Here is a 17,733-nt window from a genome sequence, read left to right as displayed (position 1 = left end):
ATACCCTGACCTAGTGAGATATACATGGCGGAGGCTTAAACAAGCTAGTCGACTTGATTACTTTCTTATGTTGGTCTTGTAACAAAATGTTGTGTGCTAATATTGCGTTGATGCATCCTTGACTATAGGGTACTAGCTACTACTAAGGTTACACAACATTTCCCGCATATGACAAAATCCCACGTTTTTGTTTCTGTTTCACACACATCCATGGGCTTTAATGGGAAAACATATGGATGAGGTCCTATCAACATGTACGTTTATTGTACATCGCACACAAGTCATATAGACTATTATCATTATCATTATTATCATCACTTCTAGGTGGCACACAGCTAATGTGGTTGACTTAAAATGTATAGTGTACTTTAACAATGGGTTCGATCCCCCTCGCATCAATATCTTTTGTTGAGGAAAAAACTATTCACTGCCGGTCCTTGATGCTCGATTCAAAAGGCATGTGACGAAGTAAATTATTCTAATAATGCATAGTGTATAAAGTGTGGTAAGCCCAGTTGTGGAAAAAGTACCTAATTGTCATACTTGAGTAAAAGTAAAGATACCTTAATAAGTACAAGTGAAAGTTACCCAGTAAAATACTACTTGAGTAAAAGTCTAAAAGTATTTGGTTTAAAATATACTTAACTATCGAAAGTAAATGCAATTGCTAAAATGCACTTAAGAATCAAAAGTAAAAGTATAAATCATTTCAAATACCTTATATTAAGCAGACCAGATGGCACGTTTTTATTTTTTAAATGATTTATGGATAGCCAGGGGAACACTCCAACACTCCACCAGGCTTTCACCTCACCGGCCTGAAATCCGAGGCTACATATGGAATATGACCAAGGTGGTTAATGGGGTTCATCATGAATTGAGGTGTACCATACAAAGTCCCATATGCATTAGTAGGTTATAACATAAGCAGGACATTATCCGATATGAATGAATGTAGGTTATAGCTGCAGTACGTTGATTGGAGTTCCTATAGTAATCAGAGAGTTAGATGACTTTGTCAAATAGAAGTAATTAACCATCTGTTACTTCTACAGCCAAGTCTCTTCCTCCATTAAGACTGTCGCTTCGAGTCTTCTGGACTCACGCTAAACTTCTTAAAAAGAAAACTGCAATACTGCCATCTGTAGGATGATAACAAGAGTGCAACCTATAATTTTACTGTACACTTTGTAATTCTCATCCTCCTCGAGCCAAATAACTCATACGTGACAAAGCAGATGATTATAAAAATCCATATAAAACGTTGTAGGTGTAAACGTCCATGTAATATAGCCTATGCAATATGATTATTAGGCAATAGCAGTGTGTTTGTGTACAAAAGGCTGTTAAGTATTTGTAGTCAATCATATCAGTAATGTTAGTTCATATCAGAGACCTGGCTCTGCCCACCGGTGAAGTGGAGCAGAGCATGCTGGGTGATCTCCAGCTCAGAGAAGAAGATCAGCTCAGAGTAGTCAAGTGAGAGAAAGTTCCACCCATCCTTGTGTTTTCACCAGTTAGCTTTCATTGTGTTAGCCAAGGCCAGTGTGTATCCTTGTTGATCTACCACACACACACACACTTTGGTTGAAGCAAGTTGCCAGACCACTAAGTGCCTTAGCCCATCCATACTACATACGCTGTGCGGTGCTGTTCCGTGCCTGTGTATATTCAGCGTTATTAAACCACCTCGACTGGAATCCTACCTATCTGTCATCTGTGCCCTTACCAGCACACTGGAGCGAACACATGAAGTAAAACCTAACCTAAAGAATATACAGTCCACCAAGTCCTCACTTACATTGTAGTTCTTCGAGCCGGATAAAAGGTGTTTATTCCCGGGCTCAATCAGATGCATTGAGTTACCGGTGAAGCCTGGACCTGGTCTGATCATCCAAGTTAAAGTAGCACAGCACAGTATGCACATGGGCAAGAAGACGACCTTCAGCCTCACGTGGAGGGAGCTGCCAACATGACACCCCTTATTAAATTCATTCTTAATTTCCAAGCTGTTGGCTGTAGGCTACGTCCATTTTCATCACACTACACAATACTTGTGAGATTCGAACCCTTGCCACAATCTGTGACAATTACATGGACTAGGCACTTTACATAGAGAGCCATTTGTACAGTCAGTCAAATACACATGAAAGTTGCCTGGATGATCAGAATGTGCTGTTGGACTCAGGAAGCTTCCATGAACAAGTGTTGGAACACGTCCAACTATGTCAACGATTTAAATTTGCTGATGCAGAACTTGTTCCAGGATATAATCACTGCCACCTGTTGAGGTTAGCATAGGGCTAACATTTGCCATTTTATCTGATGGAACCAGCTTCAATTTAGTGTTCTGTCACGTGCAAGTAAATTAACGATTTGAATTGGCTGATAAACCGTTTCTCCAGCTCAAAATGTGTACATTTAAATGGTTGCTTATGTTCGCAAATATGGCCCAACAGTACTCACAGAATGTCTTCAAAAACAATACAACATCAGTGTGTCCTCAGTACCTCCAGTCTGGTGTCAATCACTATCAACAGATATGAGAATAATCCAGAACATTCAGCATCAAGTCTAGTGACCATCAACTGCACCTTGAGTGTCACAAATAGAGCAATTATGTATATTACAGAAACTCCAAATATGCTAAACATTGTGTTGATCACTTAACTAAATATGAACTTTGGTCATCTTAAATTTCCCCATTACAGTAAAGATAAAAGGAAAGACTGGCAGCAAATGGTGATATGCATTTAGTAGCTGTAAAAATATCCACCAAAGTGAATACAGAGGATTTACACGCTTGTTAGTTTTAGCTTCCCAGGCTAGATTGAGCCAGAGAAGTTTGGATGGGTTTTGTAACAGCAGCACAGGCAAAGCATGTGCTTACGCTTCAATTTGCGATTATAGACCACAGCTTTTATAGAGCACATGTTTTCTAAAACACTGGTTTTACATAGAACTAGTTTTATTTGTTGGCTGGGTTGATGATCTTGCCCATGAAGAGAATACTCTTGGTCTCCCGGTCCATGACAATGACCATGAACGGACGGTCAAACTTCAACACAGGGGTGCGTCGGAAGGAGAGGGGCATGAGGACCACACCTGTAGCAGCTGCTGCAGTCGCTCCAGCCTCATCCACATCCAAGGAGGCTTGGTGCGCCACCTGAAAACAACCACACAATGCAGTCTGATGTACAGTAGATAGGCCTAGTTCACATGGTTCACATACAATATGTTCTAGGGCAGTGGTTCTCTTGGGACCCCTGGGGAGCCACAGAGAGCTTTCAGAGGCTCCCTGAAAAAGCGAATGAATTGAAAATAACGGCAATATTGAGGCCAAAATGTATCATATTTCATGGAAGAATTGATTGACAGGCGTTAAAACACAGAGTGAAAATGTTCCATACCTCTGAAACAGCCACCTTCAGATCCTCTGATATTCCACTGAAGTCAGCTCTATTACTGAATATGTCCAGCATTCCCATTCCACTCAGGACATCCTTGAGGGAGTATGTTGTGGTGATAGACATCTTGGGAACATGCACCTGGTATTCGCTAAAGACAAAATTGGACAGGAAGAAGATTTTACTTGCAATGCTTGTGATATGTGGTTGTTTCACCCACCCAACGTTCATTAGTTCTATGAGAGTGATGCGTCCTGATTGAGACCGGTCATACCTGGCCTTCATCCACCTGTGCCACTTGGTGATGTGGTTCTGACCTATGACCTCCTCCAGCCTAGTGAGTCCCTTCTCTGGTAGCGCCAGCATCATTGACACTGACTCGTTGTAGTGGAGCTGCAGGACACTGGTGGAGATCTCCTGGTCGTAGTAGACGGAGAATCTCTTCTTCACGCTCATCATCTGGACCGGAACAGTGGTGTTGTCATCCACATGGAATGTGTCCTCCTTTGTGTCTTTAGAGTCAAATGGAATCTCCCATTTTCCTTGAGAATTAGAAAATCGTAAAATATTATGATGATGATTAAAGGTTACCAGACTTAAAAGCGGTAAATCTGAGGCAAAAAAAATAGAATCTGAGGGAGACCTGGCAAGACTCAGCAGGAAATACAGCCAAAAAGTACAGTGGCATCATTAATACCAACACCCAGAGACAAAAATACATATTGGCAGAGTTAGGAGGAATTACGTGTCCACAAGGTCTGCATCAATCAAATACGTGAACTCTATTACATTTTTTGCTTATTGTTTTTTTTGTCTTATAGTTTGCAAAATCCTCTTACCTTTGAAGTATATGTAGCTGAGGAGATACATGACAGTGGTTGGGTCCAGATCTTTGACTAACTTGTCTATCTTGCCTCGAGTCTTTTCCCCCACGTATTTATTGATCGTTTCAATGGCCACGGCCGTGTTGGTGAAGTCGACAGTGAAACCCTCTGAGAGGTAGAAGCGCTTCATGTCCTTGAGGAACTCAGGATGTGGTTTGAAGGTGTTGTGCAGGAAAAGTGCACTTCCTATGGACAGGTCCACTCCGTTCTTCTGGTTGAGCTGTGTGAGTATGGTCTGGAAGGCCTGGTCCACCTGTTCTTGTGTCAGTAGGCTGCTGTTGAAGCCCAGACCAGTGAAGAGCTGCTGGTGGGTCTGACCCCTGGCCCCCACGGAAAGAGCAGCCAGGGCCAGGGACACACTCAGTGGGGAGAAGAACACATTTTTGCCCTGGTTGTCAGGCTGAACCACCAGCTGCTTGTACAGGCTGAAGGCAAACCCCCCATTACCTTGTACCACTGGTTTGGTACCATTGTCACCGGGCTCAGGGTCATGATGCCCGTGTTCGTGGTCTCGCCTGTGCCCGTGGTCGTTATCGCGCCCGTGATCATGGTCAAGCCCCTGACCATGGTGGTGGTCACCTCCGTGACCTTTATGACCTTTGACCTCTCCTGGGCAGAGCACTGCCATGACGATCCACAAACACAAGGCTGTCCTCATCTTGGTAACTAATCACAAAGTTCAAAAACGTAGCATTACTCAATCAATTTTGTTTCGATTACACAATAGTCACCACATTTAAAGGTAGATTCAGCAATATGACAGATGCACTAAAAAAGTGTAACAAAGGTGTAATAACCAGTGGGTGGTAAATTACTGTTTAGAAATACATGATAGTTCAATTACCAGAGAAAAATTATACTTCCACACAGACCGCATCAAAATATTTATTTTAAGAATAAGCTTCACATAGACACCACACATTATTAACAGTCACACTATTACATCACTCTGTACCCCTGAGGTGGACTAGTAAACATGGCAGGGTCTAGAACGTTCCAGTGGAGACAAAGTCTTCATTGAATCAAAGAACACTGTACATCTCAAACCTGCCATTGAACTAAACTGTGTTTTTATCTTCCCACATCAGTTTTTATCTTCCCACATCTGTTATGTTTTTATTCTGTGGTCTCCAGCACTGGTCCAACAGAGACTAGCTTTTCAAACTCTTGTAATTTAATGTTTCCTGGAAAATATTTGTCTCGTTTTTATTCATTTTGGAAATCAGAATTTTTTACTCCTAGTCAAGGTAAATAATACCTTTAGTTTATCAATTAGTGGGCCTCACACCAGACAAATCCAGTGAACCATGTTTGGAGATAACAATTACAGTGCTATAGAGCCAGTGACCAGTAAAAGTCTCACAGTGCTAGAGATAGATAGCAGTACAGTACTCACCTCTATAGACAGCAGCTATGGGCTCTTTGTACCAAAATCTGTCTATATACTCAGGATCGGGTGGTGTCCTTCATTTGGGATTGTCAGTGGTTGAACTTTGACATGTTTGTTTGGTACTGGCAAGCCCCCATATTTGAACAGTGTAATGATTGCCTGCATAGGAGGAGTGCTGACCACAACATTGTTCATTTAGAATTGGCACAGGACACAACTTTAAAACACATTTATATTGTAAATGCAACTACGGACATTGGACATCATCAATAATTAGTTGGATGATAACACAGTAAATGATAGCTATTGTGCAATATTGCTCTGTTGTAGGCTCTGTTGTTCTGTTTCATTTAGTTATTTTATACAGTGGGGGAAAAAAGTATTTGATCCCCTGCTGATTTTGTTTCTTTGCCCACTTACAAAGAAATGATCAGTCTATAATTTTAATGGTAGGTTTATATGAACAGTGAGAGACAGAATAACAAAAAAAATCCTGAAAAACACATGTCAAAAATGTTATAAAATGATTTGCATTTTAATGAGGGAAATAAATATTTGACCCCTCTGCAAAACATGACTTAGTACTTGGTGGCAAAACCCTTGTTGGCAATCACAGATGTCAGATGTTTCTTGTAGTTGGCCACCAGGTTTGCACACATCTCAGGAGGGATTTTGTCCCACTCCTCTTTGCAGATCTTCTCCAAGTCATTAAGGTTTCGAGGCTGACATTTGGCAACTCAAACCTTAGCTCCCTCCACAGATTTTCTATGGGATTAAGGTCTGGAGACTGGCTAGGCCACTCCAGGACCTTAATGTGCTTCTTCCTGAGCCACTCCTTTGTTGCCTTGGCCGTGTGTTTTGGGTCATTGTCATGCTGGAATACCCATGCACGACCCATTTTCAATGCCCTTGCTGAGGGAAGGAGGTTCTCACCCAAGATTTGACAGTACATGGCCCCGTCAAATGATGCGGTGAAGTTGTCCTGTCCCCTTAGCAGAAAAACACCCCCAAAGCATAATGTTTCCACCTCCATGTTTGGGGGTGGGGATGGTGTTCTTGGGGTCATAGGCAGCATTCCTCCTCCTCCAAACACGGCGAGTTAAGTTGATGCCAAAGAGCTCCATTTTGGTCTCATCTGGCCACAACACTTTCACCCAGTTGTCCTCTGAATCATTCAGATGTTCATTGGCAAACTTCAGATGGGCATGTATATGTATTCTTGAACAGGGGGACCTTACGGGCGCTGCAGGATTTCAGTCCTTCACGGCGTAGTGTGTTACCAATTGTTTTCTTGGTGACTATGGTCCCAGCTGCCTTGAGATCATTGACAAGATCCTCCCGTGTAGTTCTGGGCTGATTCCTCACCGTTCTCATGATCATTGCAACCCCACGAGTTGAGATCTTGCATGGAGCCCCAGGCCAAGGGATACTGACAGTTCTTTTGTGTTTCTTCCATTTGCGAATAATCGCACCAAATGTTGTCACCTTCTCACCAAGCTGCTTGGCGATGGTCTTGTAGCCCATTCCAGCCTTGTGTAGGTCTACAATCTTGTCCCTGACATCATTGGAGAGCTCTTTGGTCTTGGCCATGGTGGAGAGTTTGGAATCTGATTGATTGATTGCTTCTGTGGACAGATGTCTTTTTTACAGGTAACAAGCTGCGGTTAGGAGCACTCCCTTTAAGAGTGTGCTCCTAATCTCAGCTTGTTACCTGTATAAAAGACACCTGGGAGCCAGAAATCTTTCTGATTGAGAGGGGGTCAAATACTTATTTCCCTCATTAAAATGCAAATCAATGTATAACATTTTTGACATGCGTTTTTCTGGATATTTTTGTTGTTATTCTGTCTCTCACTGTTCAAATAAACCTACCATTAAAATTATAGACTGATCCTTTCTTTATCAGTGGGCAAACGTACAAAATCAGCAGGGGATAAAATACTTTTTTCCCCCACTGTATTTATATATGGTGGTCCTCTGTGGCTCAATTGGTAGAGCATGGCATTTGTAACGCCAGGATAGTGGGTTTGATTCCTGGGACCACCCATACAAAAAACATCTATGCATGACTGTAAGTTGCTTGGGATAAAGCGTTTGCCAAATGGCATATTATTATTATTTATACCCATGTCTGGTACATTATACTGTTTAACAATGCAATAGTGAGCTGCTACTTCATTGGCATGCTAAGAGCCAAACCACACTTCAGCAACCTTTTAATCAATTAATTTCCTGCCATGGCACTACTCAGGAACATATATCATAGTGTCCATAATATTTTTTTAACACCGCAGTATAACAGAGAAATATACCGTATTTTTTTATTTTACCTTTATTTGACTAGGCAAGTCAGTTGAGAACAAATTCTTATTTTCAATGGCCTAGGAACAGTGGGTTAACTGCCTTGATCAGGGGCAAAACAACAGATCTTTACCTTGTCAGCTCGGGAATTCGATCTTGCAACCTCTCGTTTACTAGTCTAACGCTCTAACCACTAGGCTACCTGCCGCACATATTAACTAGTCAAGAGTCTGCACTGCTTCTAGACTTTGCACTCCTTAACTATGTACATAACCATTATAGATTGAACAAAACAAATGTACTTTAGATTGCAAAAATACTTTCTAAGTTAAAAAACTATGTAAACAAGATTTACCTCACTGGAGTAAAAGTAACATGGATTTAACATGAAAGGTTGTTCTGCACTGTGTGTGTGTGTGTGTGTGTGTGTGTGTGTGTGTGTGTGTGTGTGTGTGTGTGTCCTGTCTTTCTCTTGTGGCTGTAAACATTAGTCTAAGTTTCAACACATCAGTTTCTGAACACATTGTCTCTTTTACTCTTCCAGATTCCAGCAACCGTTTGAGAAATCAAACTGCTTAGTCTTTCCCTGGGAAAACAAGACAACAAAATAAAGTATGATTTTGGAACATTAGAATACTGAGTGCCCTTCCCTCTCATTCAGTTCCCATTGGCCCAATCATTCTGGTGTCTAATCACAAATCAGACTTTGATTCATTTTGAGTAGGCAAGTAACTTCATTTTTTGTAGGAGCAAACTTACCCATGAGACTCTGTATTTCCATGGTTACATCCCCATGCACATAATCCAGCAAGTCCTCCTTTGACTTCAATCCATCCAAAAAGACTGGAAACAAAGCATGAGTGACAAAGAAACATACCTTATGGTAGCATCATAAAGAATGAACTAAGGCAATAGCATGTTAACAGCAATGGAGTGAGGAGGAACAACTACAACGACTATCAGAAACATACCTGGCAAAGAATGATCTTTATATCTACTAAATGAAAAACTCACCAATATCCGATACCATGTCTTCCATCTCTTGCCGGTTTTTCAGGTACCTTGGCCACACATATCCGTCAAAGTACCCTGGCATGTCAGGGGGTGTATACACCCTCGAGCTGTCAATCACAGGAAAGGTGGGCCAAAGGCTTGTTCTTTTCATCAGCCACAGGTTATACAGTGGCCTATCTGAACATACCATAAATATATCCAAGCATTGCAATTATATCGGAGTTAAAAAACTATTAGCCCCACCCTCTCCTCTCTTTGCAGACGTCATAAGGAATTTCAAGGAAGTATCTCTTGTCCATTAATTCGTTCAAGGGCCTGCCAATCAAAACATGAAACAAAAAGCCAGACAAATAATTATTCTCATCATGCAGACAACAGACAAAAGGGCATACCGAGAGAGGGAGAAGGAGAGAGAGACACATAGGAGGAAAGATCCATTTTCTCTTAGTTACCCGTAGTTGAAGATCAAGAAGCCCTCAACGATGAGCACAAACACCTCCTCTCCTACAGAGCATTGTGTTCTCAGACTTTGAGATGCCAGGAATGAGCCGGGGTCCTTCCGCCATGATTCAATCTTGCTCATCATTCTGTCCATGTGGAGCGCATCAAGCACTACAAATGTATCAGACAGTCAAGTTAAAAGTGTTGAGTTCCAAATGAACAATAGCTTTTACTGACTCATTACTTATTTGTAAATGTAAACTTTGGTAATAGGTCACATTGTTTACATTTACAAATAAGTAGTAACTCGGTAAACTTACACTCAATGAGGTTAAACTTTTTTGATCTTCTGAAATGTATCTTCTTGCTGATAAAATAGAAACTCTTCCCCTACCATCATACTGCTTGAACCCATTGCTGTCCACAGCTATCACAGAGTCATCCTAAAGGGAGAGAGAGAAAGAAAAAGACATGACCACTGACACTGAGCCTCTTCTTCCCTATCATCCTTAAACTGACAGTCAAGAGAAGACCAGGAAGAAGTTGAATTGAAGAGACAGGAGGAGGGAGAGGACCATGAAGAAGTTGAATTGAGGAGACAGGAGGAGGGAGAGGACCATGAAGAAGTTGAATTGAGGAGACAGGAGGAGGGAGAGGACCATGAAGAAGTTGAATTGAGGAGACAGGAGGAGGAGGGAGAGGACCATGAAGAAGTTGAATTGAGGAGACAGGAGGAGGGAGAGGACCATGAAGAAGTTGAATTGAGGAGACAGGAGGAGGAGGGAGAGGACCATGAAGAAGTTGAATTAAGGAGACAGGAGGAGGAGGGAGAGGACCATGAAGAAGTTGAATTAAGGAGACAGGAGGAGGAGGGAGAGGACCATGAAGAAGTTGAATTAAGGAGACAGGAGGAGGAGGGAGAGGACCATGAAGAAGTTGAATTGAGGAGACAGGAGGAGGAGGGAGAGGACCATGAAGAAGTTGAATTGAGGAGACAGGAGGAGGGGAGAGGACCATGAAGAAGTTGAATTGAGGAGACAGGAGGAGGAGGGAGAGGACCATGAAGAAGTTGAATTAAGGAGACAGGAGGAGGAGGGAGAGGACCATGAAGAAGTTGAATTGAGGAGACAGGAGGAGGAGGGAGAGGACCATGAAGAAGTTGAATTAAGGAGACAGGAGGAGGAGGGAGAGGACCATGAAGAAGTTGAATTGAGGAGAGGAGGAGGAGGGAGAGGACCTTGAAGAAAGCATCCTGTGCTATGATGCAGCTGTTGGGGATCCGCAGGTGCAGACTACTGGACATGGTCGACTTCCCCCCATTGGTCATCCTGGAGACGTGACAAGGCAAGATTCACAATGACTGAAATCTTAAAATCAGGTGAAGATTTCAGATTCCAGCCTGACATACCAAGCGCAGGTTTCTCGGACACAGATTAAGCCATTGGCATTCAGTTGGATTTGTATACTAGGACTAGGTTTAATCTGTGTCAGACATACTCCAATTACTTTGAGTGGAGTGATGAGGTGTCGCGCCACAGGACAAACCTTTGGTGTGCAATGTGCATTGCTGAAATGTCCACCTGATTTGGCCATCGTTATGCTAATAGGGTTTCCTTGGAACAAATCAATGCATATAAGCCATGGTAATTGTTTAGTTAAATTGTTGTCAAAAGGCTATCTTCTGTACATTTGTACCATTGCCTTCAATGACTGATTATCTATCTATGGGTGTTGCCATATGGCCAAAACAAAAGTGAAAAAAGTATTTATTCTAAAATTAAAGTTAAAAAATGTGAAGAAATCCAATCCAATGTAGGGGGGCCTTGAATTTGTCCTCAGGTGTGTGACATCACAATTAATGCTAATATAAAAGGTTTAATGATTCTCAAATAGACAAAAATATTTTACTCATTATTAGTTACTTCTAATCATATTCTGGAATTTTTATTTAAAAAACAACTTCCTTGTATGAGGATAAACAAATTGTCTCCCCATTACATTTTGAGTAAGATTCACAATAATTTGACAAAAACCTAGATAATTAGTTTATTTGTGTATTATGATAATGTTACCTGCCTCATGCTTTACAATTATTTTTACATTATGTTCAAGACAACACCTTTTTTCCCCCTTTTATTTATTGGCCTCACCCCATAGGACATTATGTCACACCGATGGACAATATACAACAGGCAGTCAAAGGTGATGGTTTAAACATAATTAATGACACTTTCAGAAGTTTCTGACCGCTGTAAAATTCCAACTTCTAAACATCAGTAATGGATGCTCATTAAAAGGTTTTTAAAGTGTACTCTTTCCAATTGAAGGGCCTCGAAAGAGACCTACATTGTTATTTTTCATCACTACCTCCCCGAGTCGGGAGTGGATCATTTTCTGGTGCCTTCCTTGGATGTGGTAGCTTAGGCTCTTCTCCCTGGAATCGAACCCTGATTCCCCGTTACACGTGGTCACCATGGTATGCACAGAAAGTACCATTGAAAGTTGATAGGGCAGACATTCAAATTAGATGTCAGCGCGTCACCAGTCGAGGTTATACACTAGAGTCACCAAAAGCATCTGTGGGGTCCGAGAGTACCCTGCATGGGTTTTGGGTCTGAATAAATGCACGCATCTGTGGTCAGCACTTGTTGGCAAGTATTAGATCTATAATTGCTGCAGTCATCCAAGTAACGTTGGAGCAATCAAAAGGAACCATAACTCATTTAATGAGCCCTTCGCAATTTCACTGTACCGGCCGTGTGTATTAAGACTTGCATGGCTTAATCTTTTAGGCAAGACTGGCAGAATCACTCAGGTAGAACCCAACAACATTGAGGTCTACCTGGCCAAGCAGCGAGGTGCACGGGCACATCTAGTGATGGAGGAGACCGAAGCGCACCCGTGCACATGCAGTGGGTGGCCCCGACCTACTAACAGCCGAAGCTGTGGGAGTCGAGACGCCGCTTAAGAGGTGTTCTGTTGGGAGGGTGTTTGGAGTATAACCCACAATGGAGCCAATGACAATGGGTCTCTGATGCTGGTGGGTAATTGGGTGTGGGATAATGAAAATGTAACTATTGCACTCAGAACCACATAAAATGATGAAAGTTGCAACAAAAAGGTCTTCCCCCTAAAAAACAACTAATCCCTTTGAAAACAGCCTATGTGGCATCAATATGAGACAAACATTTATTCTAGTGTCAAAATTGACTACAAAGTCTGAATATGATCATTTTAGTCATAGTCAGTCTCAACTAAAATGAGTTTGGAACCTCAGTGCATCACAATGAGTAAATTAAGATTGGGTTTGGATTACAATTATGTCAACAAATCATGCCCCCTTTTTCCAAGCTCCACGTGCAAAACACCCCTCCACTGCTTCGCTTCCCTTCACTTAATGGTGATCCATTGTTTCATCGCCCCCAACCAACACTTTCAAAGGATTATGGCCATTTGAGACTGAAAAGCCCTATACGGATTGATCTTGCAATGCATGCTTTCAGCAGGATGCACAGCCAACAACTATGGTTTGCATGCCCTGCCGAAGGACCCCATCATCTGGCGGAATAGGTGGTTGGAGTTCGTTTGTCCCAAGTGGTGGTGAGTATACCGGTAGCTAGACCATAGACTGCTGGTTATGTAGCTGGTCAGAAAGTATTCACACCCCTTGACTATTTCCACATTTTATGTTACAGCCTGAATTGAAAATTGATTAAATTGAGCTTTGTTGTCACTGGCCTACACACAATACCCCATAATGTCAAAGTCAAATAATGTTTTTCGAAATGTTTACAAAACCTGAAATGTCTTGCGTCAATAAGTGTTCAACCTCTGTTATAGCAAGCCTAAATAAGATCAGGAGTAAAAATGTGCTTAACAAGTCACATGGTAAGTTGCATGGACTCACTCTGGGTGCAATAATAGGGTAACATGGTTTTTGAATGACTACCTCATCTCTGTACCCTACACATACAATTATCTCTAAGGTACCCCAATCAAGCAGTGAATTTCAAACACAGATTACACCACAAAGACCAGGGAGGTTTTCCAATACATCGCTTTAGCTATTGGTATAATATATATATACACAGTTGAAGTCGGAAGTTTACATACACTTAGGTTGGAGTCATTCAAACTTGTTTTTCAACCACTCCACAAATTTCTTGTTAACAAACTGTAGTTTTTGCAAGTTGGTTAGGACATCTACTTTGTGCATGATACAAGTCATTTTTCCAACAATTGTTTACAGACAGATTATTACTGATGGCATCAAATAGAAGGCATCATGAGGAAGGAAATTTATGTGGATATATTGAAGCAATATCTCAATACATCAGTAAGGAAGTTAAAGATTGGTTGCAAATGGGTCTTCCAAATGGACAATGACCCCAAGTATACTTCCAAAGTTGTGGCAAAATGGCTTAAGGACAACAAAGTCAAGGTATTGGAGTGGCCATCACAAAGCCCTGACCTCAATCTTATAGAACATTTGTGGGCAGAACTGAAAAAGCGTGTGCGAGCAAGGAGGCCTACAAACCTGACTCACTTGCACCAGCTCTGTCAGGAGGAATGTGGCTCAGTTCGTAGAGCATGGTGTTTGCAACGCCAGCATGGTGTGTGCAACGCCAGGGTTGTGGGTTCGATTCCCACGGGGGGCCAGTACAAAACAAAAATGCATGAAATGAAATGTATGCACTCACTACTGTAAGTCGCTCTGGATAAGAGCGTCTGCTAAATGACTAAAATGTAAAAATGTATTTGGAGTGGCCAACACAAAGCCCTGACCTCAATCCTATAGAAAATTTGTGGGTAGAACTGAAAAAGCATGTGTGAGCAAGGAGGCCTACAAACCTGACTCACTTGCACCAGCTCTGTCAGGAGGAATGGGCCAAAATTCACCCAACTTATTGTGGGAAGCTTGTGGAAGGGCCAAATTTAACAATTTAAAGGCAATGCTACTAAATACTAATTGAGTGTATGTAAACTTCTGACCCACTGGGAATGTGATGAAAGAAATAAAGCTGAAATAAATCATCCTCTCTACTATTATTCTGACATTTCACATTCTTAAAACAAAGTGGTGATCCTAACTGACCTAAGACAGGGAATTTTTACTAGGATTAAATGTCTAGTAGAGTAATTTTAGTTGTGAAGTGCATTAGCAAAATGCAACTTACCACTTGGCTGTCTATTATATAACCCTGTCACAGGCCCTCATGCTGCAGTTGTTTGAGAGCTGTCCAGTTTGCAGCCAAACAAGCAGAATAGGGGACCCTCATCAGCATCATGCACCGCTGTGAGCATTCCTATGAATGGAACAGTCAGCCACAATTTGAGAAGTATCCAGCCAGCTAGCAACAGCTTTCACAGGCTTATCATTTGTACAAATACAGAAGGTAACCCACTTCATTACTTTGATAAATTATGTTTCACAATTGGGTTATCAAATGTATGTAAACTGACATTATTTGTTGCTTATTTCTACTTCTTAGATGTATATAATGTGCAGGGTATAACCTAGCCTGGTGGAACCAGTCTGATCACTTAATTCACCATTCTATGTACCGGTACCCACTGTATATAGCCTCGCTATTGTTATTTTACTGCTGCTCTTTAATTATTATTTTTTATCTCCTACTTTTTTTGTTGTTGGTATTTTCTTAAAACTGCATTGTTGGATAAGGGCTTGTAAGTAAGCATAATCACTGTAAGGTTGATTATTTCACATCACATTTGATAATATCTGAAGTGAAATAGAAAGGTGAACGCAGCGATCTGGTTGGTTCCACCAGGCTAATCATAACCAGCATTCATAATGTAATCAGTGCTGTGCGTGCGTGTGTGTGTGTGTGTGTGTGTGTGTGTGTGTGTGTGTGTGTGTGTGTGTGTGTGTGCCTGTATGCGTGCGTGCGTGCCCGACAAGCATCTTTGATGAGAGACCAGGGGCCTAATTTATAACCTTTGCATACATTTTCCACTAAATATATAGATTTATAAACTTGGCGCACACCATACATACGCATGTTTCCCATTATAAATTAGACCTCTCATAAAACTGTGCGTGCATGAAGAAGCGTTATAAAAACGCCCATCATACACCTTTTATAGTGACAATAACGCCCTTATTTGATGTATAGCCTACTTTGGAAGTAATGGTAGACAGTATATCTAAAAGGCAATAGCAATGGCGAACTTGATCAAATGTCTTTGGAAGTGTTGGCAGAATGTTTTCTTTTGCAGTGACATTTGACCATTTCTGAAACACAAAAACAATTACAAATTGTTGTGGACATTTAAACAGATCGTTTGAATTCAATAACGTTTTGCATTTACTTTCTCCCGAACCGAAATACTCTTTAAAAATTACAACTACACTAGGCCTACTTACAGTGGTAGCCTACACACTTAAATGTAAAAGATAAACTGTCTGTTCACCTGTAAGATATAAACTCCGCTCCCTTTTGGTTGCATAGAGCAAAAACCTGAAATTATAATAGCCTAAATACAGTGCATTAGGAAAGTATTCATTCAGACCACTTGACTTTTTCTGCCTTATTCTAAAATGGACTAAATCATTTTTTCCCCCCCCTCATCATTCTACACACAATACACCATAATGACAAAGCGAAAACAGGTTTTTAGAAATAAATATATATATATATATATTGCTCCCACATATATGCTCCCACAACAGCTCCATAGGGTTGAGATCCGGTGACTGTGCTGGCCACTCCATTATAGACAGAATACCAGCTGACTGCTTCTTCCCTGAATAGTTCTTGCATCGTTTGGAGCTGTGCTTCGGGTCATCATCCTGTTGTAGGAGGAAATTGGCTCCAATTAAGTGCCGTCCACAGGGTATGGCATGGCGTTGCAAAATTGAGTGATAGCCTTCCTTCTTCAAGATCACTTTTACCCTGTATAAATCTCCCACTTTACCACCACCAAAGCACCCCCAGACCATCACATTGCCTCCACCATGCTTGACAGAGGGCGTCAAGCACGCCTCCAGCATCTTTTCATTTTTTTCTGCATCTCACAATTCTTCTTTGTGATCCGAACAACTCAAACTTAGATTAGTCTGTCCATAACACTTTTTCCAATCTTCCTCCGTCCAGTGTGTGTTCTTTTGCCCATATTCATCTTTTCTTTTTATTGGCCAGTCTGAGATATGGCTTTTTCTTTGCAACTCTGCCTAGAAAGCCAGCATCCTGGAGTCGCCTCTTCACTATTGACGTTGAGACTGGTGTTTTGCGGGTACTATTTAATGAAGCTGCCATTTGAGGACTTGTGAGGCGTCTGTTTCTCAAACTAGACACGGTAATGTACTTGTCCTCTTGCTCAGTTGTGCACTGGGGCCTCCCACTCCTCTTTCTATTCTGGTTAGAGCCAGTTAGCACTGTTCTGTGAAGGGAGCAGGGGCGGAAATCCCGGGGGGGACGGGGGGGACACGACCCCCCCATCCTGGGAAAAATATGATTTGTCCCCCCCAATATATCACTGAAACATAACTATGTAATTTAAATAATATTAATAATACACAATGAAAGCAATTGTGCTGATTATAGACACTTAATAGCTCGTTTTTAAGTTTCAAAAGATTGCGACCCCCCCACCATTTGCCTCACAATGGTTTGATCCACTGCCAGTTCCTTAGCTTGTGAGGTAACGTAGCGGTCGTATCTACTGTCTGAAACGCACTCAATGCACATAACTGACGTGAGGTTAATCCAGTCAATCGCGCACACACACTAGCTGAATATGCAGAGCTAGCGCGCAAATATTAACTATTAAGCTAGCTAGTACCTATTCCATTTATGTGGCGTCGTCAAAGATGGAATCTTTTGCTATCGTCAATTTATTCCAAGATCAGCATGCATGTAAGTTAGTGCTTCAAAGTCCCTGTGATAAGGTTAGCAATAAACTGAACAGAACTACACTCTCTTCTACCATTGTTTTAAATATATTTAATGGTCTCGTTGCAAAAGCTAAATTGTCGCAAGGGAACTTTTATTTATATATTTTATTTCACCTTTATTTAACCCGGGTAGCAAAGATTATAGCAAACACCACTGAATTGGTGCTCGCTAGCTTTGCAAATTCAGCTATTGTTAGAAGCCAGCCAATATGAAACAAACGATTAAAATTACAAAAGGTTGCAGCATATGTTGTGTAAATGGTGAACTCATACAGCTGTCAACTCTTGTCACTGCAATCCGTTTCACATTTGCTAGCTACCTTTTAGATCGAAGCCCATATAGAATGATAGAAGATAAGATGATAGAAGCCCATCTCC

The 17,733-nt window shown here is 41.4% G+C and overlaps 1 protein-coding gene and 1 long non-coding RNA gene across 2 annotated transcripts in view; both read right to left on the bottom strand.

The window, feature by feature from the left end:
- Window positions 1-2,737: 2,737 nt before the first annotated feature.
- LOC106580072 (hibernation-specific plasma protein HP-55) lies at window positions 2,738-4,949 on the bottom strand. Its single transcript, XM_014160688.2, has 4 exons — window positions 4,247-4,949; window positions 3,682-3,949; window positions 3,411-3,558; window positions 2,738-3,166 (listed from the first exon to the last, which is right to left on the bottom strand). Exons 1-4 carry the CDS (start codon window positions 4,947-4,949, stop codon window positions 2,969-2,971), a joined length of 1,317 nt encoding a protein of 438 aa, XP_014016163.2. The 3' UTR covers window positions 2,738-2,968.
- LOC106580074 (nicotinamide riboside kinase 1) overlaps window positions 4,551-17,733 on the bottom strand; it is a 40,425-nt gene continuing 27,242 nt past the window's right edge. The window contains exons 3-11 of the long non-coding RNA XR_006760863.1: window positions 10,675-10,765; window positions 9,832-9,880; window positions 9,449-9,608; window positions 9,240-9,311; window positions 8,997-9,103; window positions 8,742-8,825; window positions 8,116-8,568; window positions 5,688-5,856; window positions 4,551-4,957 (exon numbers count right to left, since the gene is read on the bottom strand). This is a non-coding gene — a long non-coding RNA (nicotinamide riboside kinase 1). The remainder of the gene's footprint in view (window positions 4,958-5,687; window positions 5,857-8,115; window positions 8,569-8,741; window positions 8,826-8,996; window positions 9,104-9,239; window positions 9,312-9,448; window positions 9,609-9,831; window positions 9,881-10,674; window positions 10,766-17,733) is intronic.

This window comes from Salmo salar, chromosome ssa20, assembly GCF_905237065.1.
Source record: "Salmo salar chromosome ssa20, Ssal_v3.1, whole genome shotgun sequence".
Classification (NCBI taxonomy): Eukaryota; Metazoa; Chordata; class Actinopteri; order Salmoniformes; family Salmonidae; genus Salmo; species Salmo salar.
The sequence above is the reverse complement of the archived record's forward strand: the minus strand, read 5'-3'. Positions and strand labels throughout refer to the sequence as shown.